Below are 16,516 nucleotides of genomic sequence, written 5' to 3' on the forward strand. Positions count from 1 at the left end.
GCCCTTTTGGAGACAGTTTAATCTTCAGTGTGACCCTGGGCCCATGGCCAGTCTCTGGTGCCTGGCTTCCTCATCTGTCAAATCAGGTGATACTGCGCTAGACCACTGGAGCAAACTGGCAGCCCACAGACTGCTCCTGTTTTGGCCTGCAGAGTCTCACGTGTCTTTAAACTCACCTTGTTGCCCATTTTTGAACATTGGGGAATTTCACACCAAATTAGTTATTCATCTTCTTCTGAGAAGCAAGAAGGTCTGGCCCCAGCGGGCCCCTGTGACCACGCGGCAGCACTGGGAGTGGAAGAGGGAGCAGCCTCCCCAGCGAGGGCTCATGTGGCTCCCAGCGCCTCGCTCAGCTCTGCGGCCGTCTGAGAAGACGTCTGAGCTGTGTGCTCGAGGCTGACACCTCTAAAACTGTGTATCCTAAGAGCAGAGGGAACACTCTGAAGCTTGCCAGGGCACAGTGAGAGGAGTAGCAGGCTAACACCAGGACTCCCAGTGGGACACCCACCTTATGCCCAAACTCCACCACCTCCCCAGTCACTGCCCAGTCACTGTCCCTTCTCTGCCCCCAGCACTACAGGCCCCAACTCCCTACCCTCAGCTGTCAGCCTCAAAAGCAGGGCTGTGCCTGATTTGATGGCAGACCCTCATCTCTACCAAATACAGAAGAGATGATCAGCATATTCCATTAAAATATGACAAGTACTTGATTAAGAAAAGCTTCGGTGTGCCTACCTTCCTCCATCTAAAGGCTCTCTGAAGGCTGGCACAGGAGGTGGCTATAAGCTGGGAGGCTTGCACAGAGATCCCACTGAACCCTCCCAACCAGCCCACAAACTTGATAATCTAGCTTGTACTTCGCAGGTTTAGAAACTGAAACTCAGAAATTACCAATTTACCCAAAGTGAAACAGTTAGCAAGCAGCAGAGTCAGGTTGCAACCTCAATCTTCCAAGAACTTACTTCTGTGTGCCCACCCCCACAAGCCAATGGCACAAAAAGTAGGTTGTTGACAAAAGAACATTAAAAAACCTACTTTATTTTCAGTCTCACCTGAACACCTCTTTCTAAAACCCAAACACAAAGCCCCATTACTAAGAGCATGCAGCCCTCAAGAGTGGAACGGGTGTCCTCTACACAAGCACCACACTCGTGCCGGTCACTCAGTTAAGTTGCCTGAAGCTTGGGGCCCGTCAGCAACTGTAATGCAGGAGAGTTTCCACATGCCCGAAGCACATGGAGGGACTGGACAACCCACAGGTGCCGAGAGCCTCTCCTGTCCCTTGGGAGGAAAGTGGTGCAACGTTACAAAAGCACGAAGGCCCCATGCTGACAGAGAAACAGCCACTAGAGCCACCCGCTCCTTCCCGTTACAAGACATCTAGAACAAGTACACAGTCATGACAGATCCAGAGTGGTAACTACCACGGCCTTGAAGGTGTCTGACAGATCCCGGAAGCCCTGGCTAAAAAGAGCCTTGAAGGGCACACATCAGCAGACAAGGTGGCCTTAAAGAAAATCTCCAAAGGACAAGGACAAGCTTGTCAGTCTCACCATGGCTCTGGCCGTGATTCAGGACTGGTCTCTACACACCTGACGGCCAGAAAGCCTGAGCCACAAAACCCCCAACCAGCGCCCTGGGCTGGCAGCACAGCAGGGCCCCTTGCAAGTCCTCTCAGCAGGCACTCAGCCCTCATCAGGAGGTTGGGGAGCCTCAGATTTGATCAAACGTGAGTTCTCAAGCAGACAAGGACACAAAATAAATAAACAGTTTCATGAACAAGGAACAAGAGGCCATCAAAAACAGCCAGATTTTGAAGGAATGAAAAAATATAAAAATGGGTGGGGGAGAGGGGCTTCCTCACTACAAAAAAGGAAAAAGAAAAGCAAGCTAACATAAATACAGAAGATATGACAGATTTTGAAAATTAGTTTTGCAACCATCAGTCTGATACCTGATAAAATGACCGTCAACGAATGCCACAGCCACAGAGTAAAAGGATATTTGGGACACCTCAGCGCCACCAAAGACGGTTACAGATCACAGAGGGAAGCAGCCCCTCACGGTGGGAAGTGGCGTCAGCCTCCTGTGGTGACACGGGTTCCAGACGCGTCACCAGCGCGGTGCTCTGCCAAAGCGCGGATCGCTTCAGACAGAGACAATCAGCCAAGCACTGCAGGACGACTGCAGGACACTCTACAGAACAACTGTCCTGACGCTTCAAAGTGTCAATGTCATAGAGGAAAAAAACAGCAAAAGACGCAAGGGAGGGTAGCCGTTCTAGGAAAAAAGAGACTGAAGAGACAGCAGTGAACGCGACGTGCCACGTTTTACTGCGACCGAACTTGGAAATACGAGGTGAAAGAGCGGAGGCTGAAACGGCTTGGAGAGACTGCAGTGCAGCCTGGAAGCTGGCCAGCACCGTCAGCAGCACCGTACTTCTCGGGCGGGCGATGGCGCCTGGGTAACTTCGGGAAGGTCCTCACGCTTACTCTCAAACGGCTCACAAATAAAATAGAGAAAACCCAAGTGTCACAAAGTATTTATAATCTGCTACCTTTAAGTGGGGTACAGAGGGGTTCACCACACTGTTCTTCCCACTCTTCCAGGTTTCAAACTTCTCAAGACGAGAGGGAAAACTCAAGGGACTGGCCTAAAGAGCAGCTTCATACAGCTCACAAGACAGGCTGGGAGAGAGACCTAAAGAAACCACCCAGAGCGCAGCAGAGCCAAACAAACACAAAACATGAAAGAGGTGGAAAGAAAGAAGACAGCTCTGGCACAGGGTTTCCTAGTCTCGGCACTGTGGACATTTGGGGCCGGACAATCCCTCGTCGTGGGAACCACCCTGTGCACTGCAGGATGCTCTGCAGGCCCCCAGGCCACCACCCACGAGATGCCAGCAGCACTCCCCACTCAAGCACGTGTGACAATGTCTCAGGACAGTGCCAAATGTCCCCTGGGGGCAAAGTTGGCCAGGGCTGAGGGCCTCTGCAGTGGAATCTCACAGAGCCGGTGTCCCAGAAGGAGAGAACAGAACAGGGAAAGGCTGCATCTGAAGAGACAAAGGCTGACCAGTTCCCAGAACTGATCAGACACAATACGTACTCAGATCCAGAGAGCACAGTTAACATCAAACAGGATAAATGGAAGTAAATCCACTCTTTGGCATATCACAGCAAAACACCAGAACCAAAATATCCCAAACACATTCAGCAACAAAAGACAAAATCCTCAAAATCAGTCTTCTCAAAAGCAACAACAGAAGCCAAAAGGCAGTGAATATCATTGGGAGAAACAGCACTCAGAGAAGACATCCATCCGCTGAAATGTGTATCCAACACAACTGCCTTTCCCAGCAAGAGTAGCATAATGAATAGAAGCCTGCTGTTGCCACCCACACACTCCTGGAAGGGACTTCTTAATGATGCACTTTAAGAAGAAGATGGAGGGAGAGCAAAGGTCTAAGATGTGAGAAGGAATAGTAAGCACATAAATGCTAAACACAGTGACAAAGCTCACATTCACACAGCCCTTTGTAGTTTAAAAAAAAGTGTTCACAAATACAGCACCTTTCCCTCTATTCTAAGACATCAACATAACCCATACTGTCCATTCAGTTATATGATTTCAAAATAACTAAGGTCATCATCTTGCCGCTGACTGGTTTAACAACTTCCTGAAACAGGCAGCGGGGGCTATCACTTCAGAAAGACTAGGGGACCTGCCTGAGGTCTTGGCAAGTCAGCACCAGAGCTGCAACTTACAGCCTGTCTTTATATACTTCCTCCCAAGCTCCTCCTCTCCTGCACCAAGTAGCCCTCTAGAAGAACAAGCAGGGCCCAGACCAAGGACCCGGCCAGGCCCCTCACTGACCCCACAAGCCGTCCCGCACTCTCGGCCTAGAAGGCCCTTTTCTTCCCTGCGAAGCCAAACCCTCTCCCAACTCCGAAGGGCAAATGTCAAGCCTCAACCCGTCCAGCTGTACCAGCCCCAGGGCCGCCCCTGCTCCTGCTCCAGCTCCAGCTGCATTTAAGACCAGGCAACGCCTCAGGCTTAGTGCTCAGCTAGAGCCTTTTGCGCTGCCACGGTTTCCTCTCTTCCCTGGAGACTGTAAGGTCCTTGAAGATAAAAATCACATCTCTAATTCTTCTTTTCTTTTTCTTCTCATCTCTCACACAGACGAAACAGTGCTGGGTCAAGTCAGCATCTGAAAATTGCTTGCTGACTGATTTTCCTTCCTCTAAAGTAAGATGTCATTCCCAAGATTTTATGAAGCCTGAGGCCAACAGAAATGTATTTCCAAGGCAAAGAAGACTCGAAAGAGATAGAAGACAAACTCCAGTGACAATGAGACCCCTCCGAGGACTTCATTCTCTTTCTCTGGAGGTCAGCCAGGATAATTTGAATTTCAGAAGCATGGATTTTAGACACACTAGTTTTAAAACCATACACATAACCAATTTAGCTAAACAAAGTCTAGTAAGACACAAATTCAATTTAGCTTAGACATTAAGATCATCCTCTTGAGTAGATTAAAAAAATGAGAGGAAATGAGTACCTTGCCAGTTCCAGGAGGTCCTGCCAACAAGACAGCTCTTCCAGCCATCTTCTTGCTTTTGATTAATTCTACTATCACACCACATGCCTAGACACCACAATGGAAAGAAACAGTAAGTCAATATTAAAATGTATCACAGGATGGAAGAGCGCAGTCCCTGGTCCACGCGGTCCACAGACTTGCGGAGCGCCAGGCTGCCGCAGGCACTGTCCTGGTGCTGGGGGCAGTGCTCGGCGCTCCTGCTCCGGGGGAGGAGACAGACAGACACAACAGTGTACTCGCTCACTACCTTGGAGAAAAGGGCAACAAAATGGCTGGGGGCAGAGGTTGCTTTATAAAAAGTGATCTGGGAAGACCTCTTTGATGACATTATATTTGATACATGAAGCTCCAGGCAAAGGAAACAGCAAATTCAAATTACAGGAGTGAAATCAACTATATTTCAATTAGAAAAAAGAGACTATATCATGGAGATGTTAGGAACAAAAACTAAGTTATAAAATTAAATACAGAATAATTTTATATTTGTGGTAAAATACATAATACAACTCTGTACTTGCACTTAAAATCTATCCATACGTTTGATATATATGCATAGTGAAAAATCTCGAAGAATCTACATCAAACTGTCAATGGTTTTATCTCTAAGAAGAGATGATTTTTGCTTTTTACTCTAAAAAAAAAAAAAGCTAAATGTAATAAACATCTGGTCCATGGCTTTTCTTTTGGATATATGTGGTACTGAACCTTTAATAAAGTAATAACAAAAGAAAACAAAATACAGAAACGAGCTTGGCATGTCCAAGGGACAGAAGTACTGCAGTGACCAGAGTTCAGAAAACAAAAAGACCAGAAAGGTGAGGCTGAAGAGGCAGAACTCAGACAGGATCTTCCAGCTCGCAGTAAAGTCTGGGTTTTATTCTAGGTGTAAATGGAAGCCAGTGACAAGATTCCAGGCTCTGTGTCACATTCTGAGGATCTGCTTTTAAAGGATCCTGACGGCTGCTGTGTGGCGAACGGACAGCAGGGGTACAAATGGGAGCGGTGATTCTTAGTCTGGGACCAGGGACGTATCCAAAGGGCCCACATACCTCCTGAAACTGGAAGTGAAATTGGAAACAAAACTGCGTGTCTATGTTCAAATGTGCATTCTTCCAGGGGGACGATTCACAGCTTTTATTAGACTCCCAAGTTAACCACCTAAGGGCTAGGAATCAGTAACATATTCTACTGGTTGGCCATCAGTTAACCAGCCCAGAATGCCGCAAAGCGAGTGCTGCATGTGAGGTTAAACCTACGGCACTCTAAGATCCAACAAATGCCTTTCGAATACTCAAGATTAAATTACCTGATTGTTGGTATACTTTAAACACATTCTGAGTATTACGTCACTTACAGCATACACGTATTGTGTGTATCTAGATACATACATCATATACACATACTCACATATGTGTATACAGTTGACCCTTGAAGTACAGGGGGCCTGACCCCCCCCAGTCGAAAATCAGCACATAACTCTACAGTCAGCCCTCCCTCTCCGCTGGCCAGCAGCCCTGGACTCAGCCAGTTGGAGGTCATGTAGTACCCTGGTTTGCATTTATTGAAAGAAATCCACATGGAAGTGGACTCGTGCAGTTCAAACCAATGTTGTTCAAGGATCAACTGTATACAGATGTGTGTGTGTGTGTATGCAGAAATTCCGTAAGTGAGCTACTGATTTCATGTACTATAAAAAAAATTAACTATAAAGGAGTAACGCTGAGAAAGTCACGCTTACTGAATGTCTGTATCTCAGGACCACGTAATACAAGTTTCTCACACTGATTTAATACCCCAATACGTGACTGTCTAAAAGGTGCCCTCTCCTCGCCTTAGGGCAGGTCACTGTTCTGTTCCCTGGGCGGCATCATCCTGAAAGGGTCTGTGAACACATCTCACCTCCTCCATCACTCTTCTCCAGGACTGTGGAGAAGTGCCTCGGTCCTACACTTAGAGAGCACCTCAAAAACACGGGTTCAAGAGAAGTGTGTGGATGTGCTGTATTCCATTTCTGGCTCAGCTGGAAAAGCACAGCACCCTTAACAGAAACTAGAAGATACTCTTCAGATGCTGCGTTTTTAACAAGATAAAAGAGCCACTATGGTCTCTCCAGGGTACCCTCTAATATCGCAATCCTCAGCACTGGATGCTTTGGGCAACTCAAAAGAGGTAGAATAGACTTTCTGAACCTTGGCTGTGTACTCATATTTACACACAGGACCCCTTCCATTTAACCTTCCTCAGTTTAGGCTCCTTCTCTCCAGTGAGATATGTTCAATGAATTCTAAAATTTAAAAAGCATGAACCAGAGGGGCCTTTAAAAGATGACCTAGTCTAACTCTCTCATCTTTCAGACAAGGACATTAAACACCAGGGAGGCTGCTGATGTGGCCAGACTCTTACAAGGATCTGGTAGCTGAGGTGGATGGTTAATAATTCAATAAATAAATACCGAGTCCCTGTAATGAGTCCGGTTGTAGGTATATAATACGACCCGGTCTCTGTCCTTGGGAAACTCATATTTGTATGAAAGCATACAGCATCAGAGTTAAGAGCTTGGATTCTGGTGTAGTCAGACAGGCTTGGGTTTAAATCCTGGCTCTACCAATTACCAGCTGAGTGACCTTGGATCCTTGAATTTAACCCCTGTGAACTACCATTTCCTCACCTGAAAACAAAGTTCATAACACAGTCAGAGGCACAAATGCTAACGGGCTTATGGTAAAGTATACTAATATCTCTAACTTACTTTGAAATGCAAAAGTAGATTCCTGGATGAATAAATGAGCAGATACAAGATAAAACAACAGAGTAAAACGTTACTTGTAGAATTCAGTCACACAGGTACTCACTACATAAGTCTTTCAACTTTTCTGTATGTCTGAAAAGGGTCATAATAGAGTGGAGGAGGGACAGTCACTAGGGTGGAAGGGACCCGCTCAGCACAGCATGCGGCACACAGAGAGCATTCGACAATGCCAGCCACCTGCAGTGACAGCCCCTTCAGGGAGCAGAAGCTGGATAAAGAAACGTTAGAGTCACCCTGGCCCTGTCACTATTTCCTCTCTGGAAAGATGATGCTCAAAATGGACACCAGAGGCTTCTCTTTCGGCAGCTCTATTTGCACAAGCAGGCTGACGAGCAACAGCCTTACCCTGGATTCCGCAGCTGCCAAGCCACAGGAGAGGCCAAGGGGAGTGGGGCGAGCTAGCGCCCAGCAGGCTGAGGGGCCGCACCACCACTGAGGGCTCCAGGAACTGGTACAGCCCCAGCGTCACAGTCACCAAGCTGGTGGCAAGCGCGTAGGTGAAGTGACCCCTCCCACCCTCAATTTCTTCATCTGCAAAGAAGTAATACAAAGAGCCTGACAAGTCTTGAGACTATAATGTAGGTGAAAGGACTCGGCATCAGCGTCACTCAGCGGACTCATCCGAATGGTCCACAAGGGTGCGGGTGGTGCGGGGAAAGCAGCCTGACTCTCTCCTCCTCAGGCTGATCACTTCTCTACTTCAACCGCCCCCCGACCCCCAGGCTCCTACTGCGTTCGCAGAACTCCAAACTCGTACCGCGGCGCACACAGCCCTGCGGGAACTGACACCCGCCGCACCCCCGCCCCAGTCTAACGGCGGTGCAAACGTTTATCGTCTGAAACGCAAGCGCCCTGAGAGCGGAGGCCTGGCCCACCTTCTCCCCGCTGCCCCCCGGCGCGCGGACAGCGCCGCCCCGAGCGGGGGCTCAGTCAAGACTCGCCGGCCGGGGGCGAGGCCGCGGGGTGGTCGCCGCGTCCTGGGGAGGGCCGCCGCCCCGCCGGAGCCCACCTCTGTCAGCGCCCCCGCCTCAGCGCCCAGCTAGGCCCCCCACCCCCACCCGCCTCAGACCCCCCCCCAGCGCCGCCCGCCGCCCGCCGCCACACCTCGCGCGCGTTCTCCTGGCCCACGAGCCCCGAGGCTGCCTGCTTGGCCAGGCCGCTCTCGTCCAGCCCCAGCCCCTTCACGTGGCTGTGGGAGGCGATGCGCTGCGTCTTGGTGGTGCTCTTCACCTCCTCGATCTTCATCCTGCGCACCTGGAGCCCCAACCCGCCGGAAACCCGCAGAGCACCGGGGCGCCCGGTTACCACGCGGCCGTTACCAGGCGGATGGTCCTGGCCCGCCTCGGTAGGTGCTCCACTGGTGGCGGCCGGGACGCCTCCGCTCCCTATTGGCTCCTGGTTGTGTTCATCACGGCTGCCGCTGAGGCCCCGCCCACGCGCTTCCGGCTGTGTCCCGGGCCGGCTTCCCCCGCTGCCCGTGCTTCCGGCCCAAGCAGGGAGTCCGGCTCTGCATCGTTCCTCTTGCCCTGTCTTCGCGTTCGAACGCATGCGCTACTGCAAAGCTCCCGCGTTGCAGATGAAGAAACAAACCTTTAGAGCTGAAGCTTCGTCTTGTGCTCACTGAGTTTTCTGACTCCCACGCCTTTCATCTCTCTGGGGCGGCTGCGCTCAGCATCCTCCCTGGAACTGTCCTCTGCTCCTCGCCTCCACACTCTCCCATTATTTAAACTAATGGCTGTAACGGCGTTGTATGTCTCCAAAACAATACTACCCTGTAAGGTAATGTAAATCCTAATACAGATAAAGATGAGGCCAGAAGAGGCCGGATGACCTTCCCGAGAACGTACAGCGGGTAGTCAGCAGGTTGGGACTCCCTCCGAGGACTTACAGCCTACAGCCTGTGGCACCCTCATCTCATCCCACGACCTCAAATGAGACAGTCGGTCACAGCAGCTGTGTCCTGTCCAGTTGTGCAATGGTATGAACACTCCCTGTAACGGTGTTACACCTGCTGTGAGCCAGACACCACAACGCACTGGGATGCAGGCATAAACTACACAATCTCCAGCCTCAGCCAGGAAACCTGCAACATGAGGTGTGCAAGCCCAGAGAAGGGCTGCCCGGGACATCCTGGAAAGTCAAGGAAGGCCCCGCGAGGTGGTAACACCCGCACCGAACCCTGTCAAAAGCGTAACATCCTCAGAAGCAGATGGTGTGTCAACATCTTACAAACGAGTAGGCTCAGGTCCAGAGAGAGGGAGGGACTTGCTTGGAGCTCAGAGGAGCTTGTGTTCAGGCTGAGACAGACCTGAAGGCAACCCAGCTGCAGTATTTCCTGACTCTCATGTCTCCTTGTACGTCTCCATCATAACTTCTGAATGTTAGTTTCTAATTATTCACGGGATTATCGGGTCCATGTCAGTCTCTCCCACTAAACTGCAGGCATTATGAAAGTGTAGACCATGTGTTTGTTGTTCATCATTTTAACCCTGCTGCCTGGCACACACCCTGGCACACACCCTGGCTCACAATTAAGCCGCCTTATAAATTCAGTAAGGTTCTAGACCCCCACATACACACCAAGTCATGCAGTTTTGCTGTATGTATTTTACACTCTGGGTTTTGTGGGACTTGGTAATGGTTTCTGTCAGTGAATGGAAATTCTGGCCCCCACCACCCCTTTTACCAGAGCTGTTACTTTATTTTTTACTCTAAAGAACATTTCAAAAATCTGATCTGGCCTACCTTTCTCCTTTTACAGGTGAGGAAACTGAGGCCCTGAGAGGAGATGGAGTTTGTCCAAGGTCACAGACTAGGTAAGAACCTTTCCCAGGCCTCAACCCCAGGGCCAGTGTGCAAAGAAGCAGAGCCTGGTTGCAGAGCCAGACAGCTCCTAACATTTCAACAGAAGGCTGCTTGGCAGGCCAGTGTCCAAGGTGCACGAGGGCGTGAAGGTAAGTGGGGACCACAGCAGTGCACGTGGGCTATTTTGCCCAGCACCCTTCCTGCCTCTTCCGGCCACCTGCCCTCTAGTTTTCTTTAGAGAACCACCCCTCCCCGACTTTGCATCCAGGTGGTTTGGATGGGTTGACAACCCCCCCCCCCAGCTTTGTTACCCTGGCCGGGCCTGTCAAAGTATCCTCTCCTCCCTGAAATGGTGATTGGTTCAGAAATGTGAGCAGATAGCCCAATGACACTCAGTCCTACACTTTAACTGGAAATATCAGGAAAGAGACTTGTGTCCTGGGGTTCCAGGTCATTGTGGCCACTTCCTGGGAATACTGCTTGAGAATGAAGATAGTAACCAATTCCTAATGAAATCCTTTACATTCCCAGATCCAGGCCGGCCCTGTTTGCAATGTAAATAGCATTGACGTTGGGGCTAACATGGCTGGAGTTGGGTTTCCATCCGTGGGCTTGAGGAACAACATGTTGCAAGTAACTGTGTGGACGGCTGTGTCCCAGCTTGTGCTGCGTGGCCACCCCAGACCTGCCCGCTCACGCTCACTCCCATGGCCCTTGCTCTTTTGCCTCCAATCCCTGGACCCCTCTTTTCTCCAGCCCAGGCTCGACCCTCTCAGCCACTTGGTCCCCAACCCTTCAGCTCCCTCCTTGCTTTGACATCTTTCACACCTGACTTTTGAACCCACCAGCCCAGGTCACCTGCCTGTGCCTCTCCACTGCCTACTGAAGGCTGTTGTGTGTGGAGGGAGGCAGTCACACAGGGGCCCAGGGGAGCTACACACTGTCATGGTCTCCAGCCTCAGCTGAGCGCTCAAGAGCCGCCCGCATAATGATTAAGTATTGTATTAGCTAGGAGATGGCCATTCAGCTGCATGAACAGGGAGCCTGGAAATAACAGCGAATTAAACAATACAGAAGCTATGTTTCCTCATATAAAGCCCAAGCAGGTGTTCCACCCGTCTGCTGGCTTTGTAATCATTAAGGACCTGTCCTCCTCTGCCGTGTCACTCTGCCGTTGCCCACGCACACCTTCTATAGCATGGTCCAAGGTGGCAGTTGGAGCGCCCCTCAAAAGCTGCATTCACACCAGCCAAAGGGAGAAGGGGGGCAGGGGGGCTGTGCCCCACCCATTTAATTTTGACCTCAAGTTGCACCATCCCTTCTACTCACATCCCAGTGGTCACACTTAATCAGATGGCTGCAGGTAGCTGCAAAAGAGGCTGTCAGATGAGGGCTTTAGCTGGATAGGTATGTGTCCAGCTAAAAATGCTGTTCCTATGAAAAAAGGGGGAGAAGGTAGGTTGGAGACAACTCTTTAGTCTCTACCCTAAGCTGCCAGGCACTGCTGGGCTCTCCTTGTGTCCCAGCTCAGCGGCAGACATGACCTTGCTGCTAGCCAAGGTAACCCTACTGACTGGGTTCCAGACAGCCCTGTGGGCCCCCCATCACTCAGAGGCCTCACTCCACCCTCCTTTTCTCCTTTTTCTCTATTTCCATCTGTTCTTCCTGATCACTCGCCACATAACCCTGTAGACAGACAACCCTGAAGAATCCACACGAAAAGATTGTTAGAGCTAATAAATTCTGCAGAGTTGCAGAGTACAAAAACCAACACACCAAAGAATATAAACGTAATCTTTCCCATCTTAAAACACACACTGACATTTTTTGCAGAAATAGAAAAACCCATGAAATGAAATTTCAAGGGACTCCAAATAGCCAATCTTGAAAAAGAAACACAAAGGTGTCAGTCTTCCACTTCCTGATTTCAAAACTTACCACAAATCTGCAGCAGTCAAACCAGTGTGGTACCAGCATTGGGACAGACAAAGACCAACGGAGCAGAACAGAGCGCCCAGGAGTAGACCCTCATGCATCTGATCAATGGGCCAAGACCATTCAATGGGAAAAAAGCTGAACCTGTAATTAAGTCTTGGTTTGGTGCTTGGGGCTTAGCATAATTGACTCCACTTGGGGCCTGTTGTCTTATTTTCAGCAATTGATCAGACGCTCATCCTGAGAGATGTCATAAAAATTTAAGGTGTTGGCGCTACTCCCAGCTACCACTGTGGAGACGTCCCAGGGTTTGCTGAACCTCTGTGTGGTGTTCACAGGTCCCAAGGTATGGTTCACAGTCTTTATGTCGGTGATTCTCTTCATTCCTTCTCCTATGGTCCAGTCTCAGGGAGATCATTTGCTAGGTGGTTAGTGGCTGCAAATGTGCATTTAAAGCTTTTGAGGGAATACTACTTAGCTCAGAGATTACCATGCTGGTTCCAAGCAGGATGATTCCCTGTGTCTGGAGTGCACTTCACATCCCCAGGACCCAAACCAATCAGAATCAAAGTCAGAGAAAGATCCCGTTGAAACAGTCACGTTTGTAAACAAATCGGCTTAGTCCGTGGTCAGTGTTCCCACATTCTCACCAGCATTTGGAACTACCCACCTTTCTGACTGTTGCCAACCTCACCAGCATGCGTGTTATTTCAGCCCCAGGCTGACTGCTGGGGACAGGAGGGACAGGGGCGATTTTGCTGGCACCTTAGACATGGTACAAAGACACATGATTAAATAACACTGATCCACGTGGCGAGACACAGCTGCTTTTTAATTCTAGTTCTGTGGATCTCGGGGCTGGAATGTGACTTTAACTCTTGCTCATCTCTCTCTTCATTAAAGATTCTGAAAAGGAGGTTTTTGTGGTCCCTGGCTGTTTTTGGCAAATGACGATGTTTTTCTATTTTTATTTGAGTCAAACTTAAGTATTGAGTCATAGGTAGTATCTGGATAGTGCATCAGTCATGAAGATGGTTCACATCATGGGGGCTGAGGAAACCCAACGTAAAACAAAGATCAGCCAACAGGGAACAGATGGGCCTGCGCTCCCGGCAGCGTGGACGCCTGTGACTCCCACCTGGATGATCTGGACTCAGATCCTGACCTTTCCTAAGCAAGTTACCTCTCTAGGTCCTCTCCCTCCTGCTGTAAAACAGCAATGGCAGCCCCTCCTAGGATTATTGGGAGAGTTCAGTGAGCTCTGTTAACCACGGCTCTAGCGCTGGGAGGGGTGCAGACAATGGCACCAGAGCCTTGGAGCATCAAGACGGGGCTCTGTCTCCCCTGGATGGCTGCCTTCTGCGTGTGTGTCCTGCCTCGGCGGTAATGTTGTGCTTTTCAAACTGAGACAGTACCTGGGGGCGCTCACGGGAACTGCTTGGGAGCCTGAGGCAGGAAGCTGGGCTGGGGAGGGGTCAGGTTAGCAAGGGCCAGCCTGCGCCTCCGACTGCACCCTCCGCTGCCAGGGAGCAGTGTACAGGCCTTAGCAGTCAGACTGTGGTCCAGGGACAGGGGGCAGGCCTGGTGAGGGCCTCCATACGCCCGACCAGTGGGAGGGAGTTAGGAGCCGTTTGCTGGCCTGATAAATGCAGACAGACCCGGCACACCAGCCACATGTCTGTAGACGTTTCCTGTGTCTGCGACAAGAAAATGCTACAAACTCAGTAGCTTAAAACAACACATGCATCCTCTTACGTTTCTGTAAGTCGGCATCCAAGCTGGGCCTCACTTGGCTGAAATCATGGTGTCTTCTTTCCTCTCTGGGCTTCTTTCCTCTCTGGGGGCTCCCGGGGAGCACCACAGCCTGGCCTTTGCCAGCTCCTACAGGCCACCCACATTCCTGGACTCATGTGCTGCTTCCATCTTTGAAGACAGTGGCATCGTCTCATGATGCCGTCTCTCTGGCTCTGATCGTCCTGCCTTCCTCCTATAAGGACACCGGTGGCTGCATCCGCCCTCCGGGATAATACAGGGTGCTCACCCCATCTCAGGATCCTTACCTGTAAAGTCCCATTACCGTGCAGGGCAACACACTCACAGGGCCCCGGACGTGGACATCTTCAGAGGGCCACCATTCTTTCATGGCTGGGCTCCCCTCCTGGTGCCCCAGCACAGCCCAGACTGCTTTCCCCAGGTTTTAGTCCACCATCAGCGAGCACACTTGTATCGCTTACCCTGGAAATAATTTCCAGAGTTTTCTCCGATTGTGCTAACTTAGATCACATGTTCACTGCCAAACCAATGGCCATGGCTGGTGGAGTGGACCTGAGTCCACCCCTGGAGCTCGAGTGAGGTCAGCCCCCACCGTGACCTGGAGGAGAGGGCGTGCAGTGCCTCCGAGGAGAGTCGAGGATTCTTACAGAAGAAGAGGGAAGGGACGCTGACCATCCCGGCCTTTAACGCGCTTGTAAAACACGAGTATGTCCACGTGCAGGTGAAAGAGACCGGGAAGCACAGCCAGCGTGAGGTTGCGCCATGATCTGAACCTGGACGGGACAGCAGCTCCCTGGCTCTGCAGCTGATGTGACGTTAGCAGATCTGTTCAGTGCTGGGAGTGCCACGGAGCACCGTGGTGGCCTGGTGACAGGCTCATCTGAGGTTAGTATGGGACATGTCAAGGAAGGTACACGGTTAACACCATCACTAGTAAGGTAGATACCCTCGGAGAAAAGGGAAATTTCCATTTCATTCCTAAAAGAATCTTTAAAGACACAACTCAAATCAAAGAGAAAAGTATAATAACTTCCTCTGGGCAAATTTATAATTAATCCTGGATTAATGGGCCTTAATGAAGTTGAATTAATTACTAGCTGCTTGTGAAGAACTTTGAACTACCGAATAGAAAAATGGCATTAAAGAAACAAAAAGGAAACTGCATCACATTAATGTGAAGAACAAATTCCAAATAAACGCCGTTCTGTGGGCCATTCCCCGTCAATCATACCCAGGGACCAGGCCCAGCCTTGGGATGCCTGGGACCCAGGCATCTGCTGCAGAGGAGGGGGTCCCTGTGGGCTAGAGGTGTTGGGGTGAGTCCACTCAAGAAACACTTGTGCAGCCTCTGCTTGTACCAGGCCATGGGCGAGCAAAGGTGCAGAAGGGGTCCTCAGCCTCCTGGCACCAGGAGAGCACGGGAACCCGGCCTGCTCTGAAGCAGAGTCGCCTCACTGTGATGGAAGCCAGCATGGAGACAAAAAACACAGGAGGGGGCACCATGTGTCCGGCATTTTGCTGGCAACAGCACTTCAGTTCCTACGGGGCACCCCCCAGCTCCTCCTGGCTCTGAGCTTACGGCTTTACACCTGCCTGGGCAGCCACTGTGCAGGGGCCATGACTTCATCAGGGCCAGTGAGACCCCAGGGCGGGTACTGTAGGGTTGCTGAGGTTGTCTGCTTAGAGGTGAGGCTGCCGGGAACAGAGATCACCCAGAGGAAGGAGAGACGGAGGCAGAACAAAGCGTGTGCCTCTGTGTTGTCATCTGAGCCCCTGCATGTCGCTGTGACAGACACAAGCTTCCCCCGGGTTTTCAGTTGGGCTTATGGAGTTACACATGCATGCTGCTACAGCCCTGACTGCAGGCATCGCCAGGTAGCACTCGGAACAGTGCCAGATTCCAGCGCGTTTAATCCTCACAACCCTGTGGGACAAGAACTCTTACGTCCTCCTACTTTACAAACGAAGAAACACAAAGAGGCATAAAGAGGTTTTGTAACTTGCCCAAGGCTACACAGCTTTCAGACGGTGGAGGCCAGATTGGTGCACAGGAGTCTGCGGCCAGGGGCTGGGCTACACTACTTTGCTCAACTCAGTTTCATGGTGGGTTTTTGTCATTTACCCTCACAAATTTTGGCTAGTGCAGGACATGATGTGGAGGAAGCTTCCAGAAGGGGTGCCAAATTCTGCTGACACGTGCAAGTCAGATTTCATATAGAAGTACTCCCTTTTCTTGAAAACTGGGAACATGGAGCAGTGTTGGGCTGCCGTCCGGCCTGGTGTCGCTTGGCTGAAGCTGAGCACCGCTCCCCCTTTCTTTACACAGGACACGTACCCCCTCCACTTCCCAGCCTCCACCGTCCCGGCAGCCTAAACCTGCTGCTTTCTCTCCTGAGTCACCCGCCTGGCCAGCGCAGACATTTAAATTTGCCACCCCCGGTTGCTGACTCGGGGTGACGGCCTTTCTGGGCATTTCAAGAACGTGGGGTGAGAGCTGCCGGCTCCGGCCGGCACACACGCACACAGACTTTCCCCGCAGCGCGGAGCTCCGCAGGCCGCGCGGAGGCCGGGCGGTGGGCGCGCTGCCCAGG

At 50.9% G+C, this 16,516-nt stretch overlaps 1 protein-coding gene across 3 annotated transcripts in view; it reads right to left on the minus strand.

The window, feature by feature from the left end:
• The window catches only part of RUVBL1 (RuvB like AAA ATPase 1), a 39,705-nt gene extending 25,354 nt beyond the window's left edge, over positions 1 to 14,351 (minus strand). The window contains exons 1-2 of one of the 3 annotated variants that reach the window (XM_064496162.1): positions 14,213 to 14,351; positions 4,562 to 4,648 (exon numbers count right to left, since the gene is read on the minus strand). In XM_064496162.1, the coding sequence (XP_064352232.1) occupies positions 4,562 to 4,609 (48 nt within the window). In that variant the 5' untranslated portion in view covers positions 4,610 to 4,648; positions 14,213 to 14,351. Of the gene's footprint in view, positions 1 to 4,561; positions 4,649 to 8,516; positions 8,756 to 14,212 lie in introns of those variants that run through there. The other 2 variants (XM_031471059.2, XM_031471060.2) reach the window with 2 other exon arrangements.
• Positions 14,352 to 16,516: the final 2,165 nt, after the last annotated feature.

Source organism: Camelus dromedarius, chromosome 17, assembly GCF_036321535.1.
Source record: "Camelus dromedarius isolate mCamDro1 chromosome 17, mCamDro1.pat, whole genome shotgun sequence".
Lineage (NCBI taxonomy): Eukaryota > Metazoa > Chordata > Mammalia > Artiodactyla > Camelidae > Camelus > Camelus dromedarius.